The sequence below is a fragment of the Nothoprocta perdicaria genome, unplaced genomic scaffold (assembly GCF_003342845.1).
Source record: "Nothoprocta perdicaria isolate Ctin4 unplaced genomic scaffold, notPer1 scaffold_0, whole genome shotgun sequence".
Classification (NCBI taxonomy): Eukaryota; Metazoa; Chordata; class Aves; order Tinamiformes; family Tinamidae; genus Nothoprocta; species Nothoprocta perdicaria.
In genome coordinates, this window is record NW_020454092.1 from 5,036,185 (window position 1) to 5,041,431 (window position 5,247).

A 5,247-nucleotide genomic window follows, 5' to 3' on the forward strand; every position below is an offset into this window, starting at 1 on the left:
GGTTTCAGAGTCTGCGTGTCTCCCACTAACCCCCAAGCTCCCTTGGTTTCTTGGCAGGTCAGGTGTGTGGCGAGTGCTTCAGCTCTGCTGCTGCTCTGCTTCCTCCTCACGCGCCCCGCTCCAGCGCCGCTTGCTCCCTGCGCAGGGAAGAGCTCCAAGGCTTGGGATTATGGACAGAGCGCATGTTCTTCAAAAGTGCCCATTCCTTTCCAGCAAAGATATCAGGGTCCTTTATGTGTTTACATGGTATGATGGGCACAGTGTTTTTGAGCCTTCTAGGTGAGCTACAGGTCTCCAAGTGGGATACCAGGAAGGTACACGGAGAGGCTGAACTGTATTGGAGAGGAGACATTAAAAGGTTAGGAAGAGCTTTTCCGTTGCATGCTCTTCTCTTGGAGCTAATGCCAGAGAGGTTGAGAGCACCCTCTGAAGATCTGTGGTGCCAAATTTCTGCCTCTCCTGCTTTGACTTCCAGCAGTTGACTGGACATTCCTTGATGGAGCTGCTCCATGTTCCGTGTGCTCTAGTCTTGCTGCTGCTTGTCAGGGCACGGGGTGAGTGGCTGTGAGCCCTTCCCTTGTGCACGAGGTGCCTTGCCCGGAGGCTGCCCAGCCTGGCTCTGCTTGTGCTGACACCTGTCCCACACTGAGACCTCTCTCCACACTGCCCAGGTGCTGGGAGAGAGGCTCAAACTGCAGCTCTCACTTCCAGCTGTTAACTGATTTGGATTTTRTTTAACTCCTATCCAGTGGGCTGGGGACAGAGATTAGCTTTCCCCGTGTAACACTAATGCTGTGGTTATATTGACTCTCAAGGGCTGTCCTCCGTTGCCCTCCTCCCGCTCCCGGCATGCACCCACGGCAGCTGTAGGGGCAAGCGAGCCAGCTCCGGCACGCTCTGGCTCCTGGACCACGGCCAGGCAGTTGTCCCACTGACGCAGGGCGGCTCCAGGGCTCCCAGTGCAGTGTCCCAAGTCAGCGCCAGAGCCCGTGCTCAGCTTGAGCAATGTCTGCTGCTGGGACAGGGCGGGAGTTGCTGCCCCTCGTGCTGGGCACTGCTCTGACTCTCCTTGCTGAGGTCAAAGGGGACCAAGAAGGACCCTGCTCCTCCGGGAGCAATCCTGCAGCACGGTTACCTTCTCCTTGTGCCTTCAGAGGGACTTTATCTCTGCCAAAACGATGTGGGAGTTATAACAGTGTCCTATTCCCTGTTTTCCAAAGGACAACCCGCACCTCTGAGCAGGGGAAAGGGGCAGACCAGTTTCTGCTGGCATGCACACTGCTGGGTGCCCGAAGGAAGCCACTGTCTCCATGGCCAGGGAACACTGAGATGATGCTGCAGCAGCAAGGACAGAGCCAGCTCCCTGCTGTGTGTGCAGCGTGCAAGGCCTGAGGGATAGGCTCTCTTTCCTATCAGCCAGGTGGTTCATGAATCCCGGTGACGGGGGCTGCACCAGCCGGGCCTCAAACACTGGGTTTGTCAGAGTGCAGCCGTGAGGAATCATTCAGGCACCAGCAAACTGGCTGCAATGACACCCCAGCGCCCACACCCAGATATCTGCAGTGCTGCTGCACAGTCTTGTCTTGTAGGGGTGCCTGGCATTGCCTGGCAGTTCTCCCTGGAGGGAAAGGCAGCCCTCAGCCAGAGGTACCCAAAGTGTTGGGACGATGGAGGTAGGTTTGGAGGTATCTTGTCACTATCATAATCTTATCACTCTTCTTCCTCGCAATCCGGCTGGGCACCCTTGGGTTGCAGGAGAGTCTGGCACACCCAGGAGGGGATGCAGAGGGGCCWGGGAGCTGCTCTGGGGCACCTATAGGTGCCCTGCATTGAAGACCTCTGAAGGAGGTTGTGGACAGCCTGGAGCAGGTCCCACTGTCCCGTACTCATCCCTCTCCAACCTCCCCCCCGGTGTGTGGGGGGCGGACGGGACGGGACTCCTGCCTCGCATGCAAATATACCCAAATGAGGGAGGCGTGCCTGGCACAAGCCCCTCCCCCTTATAAGAGGGCTCTGCGGCGGCTATTGCCGCAGCCGCAGCTCCGCGCCGAGCGCCGCCGCACCGAGCCGCCGGCAGAGCCCGGAGCGCCGCCGCCGCAGCATGGTGAGTGCGGAACGGCACCGGCACCGGCATCGACACCGGCACCAACACCGGCACCAACACCGGCACCGGCACCGCGGGGGCTCCGCGCGGGGGGCCGCAGCTGCCCCCGGGGCGGGCAAGCGCGGCGGGGCTGCGGTGGAGCGGCTCCCCCTCGCCGTGACCTTGGGCAGCGATCCCTTCCCCTGTCCCTGTCCCTGTCCCTGCCCCTGGACGCCCGAGGCCCCTGCGCGGCTCCTGCGTAGCCCCTCGACGCAGGACGCCTGGGTCCCCCGGCGCAGAGCGGGCAGCGCTCGGCGGGGACAGCGCTCGGCAGGGTGACCCCCCCGGTGGCTGCAGATGGACGGGGACAGCTGCCGCGGCCGGAGGCGCCGGCCGGGCCGGAGCTGGGGGGCTCGCCAGGGCCCTCCCCGCCTGCACACAGCCCCGGGCCGCCCCGTCGGGGCTGCGCACGGGGGCCGCGCCGAGGGGCCGCCCCTCACCGTGGGGCTGTGGGAGCGCTGGCGTGGGCTGGGTCCACACTCTTAACTGGGTAATCGCCTCTGCCTTCGCCTCGGGGCCCGGGCTATATTTAGCACCTCGGGAGGGGGGACTGTGCTGCCAGGCGGCACTGCCCGAGCCCAGGGGCAGCACCGGCCCAGGGTCTGCCAGCCCATGCTGCCCCCAGCTCCCCACCAACTGCTGCTCTTCATCCCGGCACTCTGAGGCAGGGCAAGTGGCAGTGGGGGGAGATACAGGAATACTTGTCCTTTCCCGGAGACCTGAGGAGCAGCGCTGGACAGGGCACAGTCCCCATCCCAGCTCTGTGTGAGCGTCCAGTGCCCAGGGAGCGCCCATGCTCTCCTAAGCGGAGCTCAGGGTCTTGCTCTCCCAAGCAGAGCCTGGGGTCCCGCTCCCTACGCGAGGGCAGGGCTGGGGCACATCTGCAGCCTGCCGCCTGGTGCCCCAGCTCCGTCTGCAGAGCCCAGGCAGTGTCTGTGCCTCTCGGAGATGCCCAGCTCCAGGGCTGCTCTCCTCCCATCCCACAGCCCCAACGGCCCCTCGCTTGGGTAGTTGGAGACTCCCCAGCCCCGAGCAGGGGCAGCGTGGGGACAACCACGCTGGACAGGACGCTCCTCTTGGGTTAGGTCTGCACCCCACTGAGCTCAGCATCTCGGCCTGCCTCGCTGCARCGAGCGCCAGCCCGGGGCTGCCCCAGGCAGGATGGCAGCGGCRAGGGTGGCACGGAGCCCCACAGGGCACGAGCAGCAGCTGGGGCAGCGCTGCGCAGAGCCACCACTCGCTGCGTGGAGCTGCTGCTCCGTGCGGGGCTGGCGGACAGCGCTGGCCAGCGCAGCGGGCAGGCGGGATCCAGGGCAGGCGGGAGCGGCGCCAGGGCTGGCTCCCAAAGCCGCCCCCCGCACCTGCAGCAGCTGCCGTGGGGCCCTGCGGGCACGAGGGGCAGTTTGCGCAAGGGGGAATGTGCTCGCTGGGAGCTGGCCGCAGTTGTCCCCTGTGCCCTTGTGCCACGGCCTCCGGCACTGGCGCCTGCCATGGAGCCCTCTCCAGGCCTGCTCGGGCGGCCGTGCAGAGCTGTTTGCTGCGCTTCTGGCGTGGTGTTTGGGGAGGAGAAGGGGGCACGGCCCCCCAGCCTGCACGGTGCCTGATGGGGTTGGAGCCCAGCTGCGGGGGGAGGCAGAGCAGCCCGTGGCCCCGGCCAGGCTCCGAGGCCACCTCTCTCCCTCCGTGCCTTGCAGCGCGAGTGCATCTCCGTGCACGTCGGCCAGGCCGGCGTGCAGATGGGCAACACSTGCTGGGAGCTCTACTGCCTGGAGCACGGCATCCAGCCCGACGGGCAGATGCCCAGCGACAAGACCATCGGCGGCGGGGACGACTCCTTCACCACCTTCTTCTGCGAGACGGGGGCCGGCAAGCACGTCCCGCGGGCCATCTTTGTGGACCTGGAGCCCACCGTGATCGGTGAGTGCTGCAGGTGTGTGAGCACGGGCTGTGATACCCACTTACTGCCCTGCTCAGGAGTGCCCAGCAAAGAGCCGCTGCTCCCTGTATGCTGAGATGATCCTGCACGGGGGTCGCAGGAGAGGGCACTTCTGCCACCTTTCCCAAAGAGAAACCACAAGGCTTGTGTGCAAGCCCTTGTTAGTGAAATGTCCCACAGGCAGCGATACTGACTGCCCCTGATGTCACACGTGCTGAAAAACCAACCCAACCGGCAGGGCAGCTTCTGCTGCGCAGCAGCCTCTGCAGAGGGAGCTTCCAACGGGCCAGGAGGAGCTGAGCTCCTCTGCAGAGAGGTGGCTGCAGCCTCGTCATGCAGAGAAACCTGACGCCCGCGGCCACGCTGACGTGTGCTGGCAGGTTGTGCCCGTAGCAGGCGGAGCCGTGACGACGGAGCAGGGATGGCTCTGCTCGGGGGCCCTCTTGCAGGCCTCCTGGTCTCAAAACCAACCCATGATCTCTCCTAGATGAGGTTCGCGCTGGAATTTACCGACAGTTATTCCACCCGGAGCAGCTGATCACGGGCAAGGAAGATGCTGCCAACAACTACGCCCGCGGGCACTACACTATTGGCAAAGAGATCATCGACCAAGTGCTGGACAGGATCCGGAAGCTGGTAGGTAACTGCAGAGCCAGCGTCTGGCCTGTCACACAGAGCTCTGCAATCCTCCTGGGGGCTGGAGCAGAGAAATGAGTCTTGCTGCGTCCTGGAGAAGGGTCTGTATTGGGCTGTGGCGTGAGGTGGATCAGGTGCTAAAGAAATTCCCGACAAGTCAGATGTTGACAAGGGGTTTCATGTCAGAAATGTCATGTGTGTTCTCTCTGCAGGCTGACCAGTGCACCGGCCTCCAGGGCTTCCTGGTGTTTCRCAGCTTTGGAGGGGGAACTGGCTCKGGATTCACCTCCCTGTTGATGGAGCGACTCTCCGTTGATTACGGAAAAAAGTCCAAGCTCGAGTTCTCCATCTACCCAGCRCCCCAGGTCTCCACTGCAGTGGTAGAGCCCTACAACTCCATCCTCACCACCCATACCACCCTGGAGCACTCAGACTGTGCCTTCATGGTGGACAACGAGGCCATCTACGACATYTGCCGCAGGAACCTCGACATCGAGCGTCCCACCTACACCAACCTCAACCGCCTCATTAG

At 63.6% G+C, this 5,247-nt stretch overlaps 1 protein-coding gene across 1 annotated transcript; it reads left to right on the forward strand.

Annotated features, from left to right (window-relative positions):
- Window positions 1–2,041: 2,041 nt before the first annotated feature.
- On the forward strand, window positions 2,042–5,245 carry LOC112947853 (tubulin alpha-5 chain-like; the record flags this gene model as incomplete). Its single annotated transcript, XM_026040047.1, has 4 exons — window positions 2,042–2,104; window positions 3,838–4,060; window positions 4,567–4,715; window positions 4,928–5,245. Coding segments are annotated over exons 1-4 (693 nt in total), but the record flags the coding sequence as incomplete, so codon positions are not given.
- Between the last annotated feature and the right edge of the window lie 2 nt (window positions 5,246–5,247).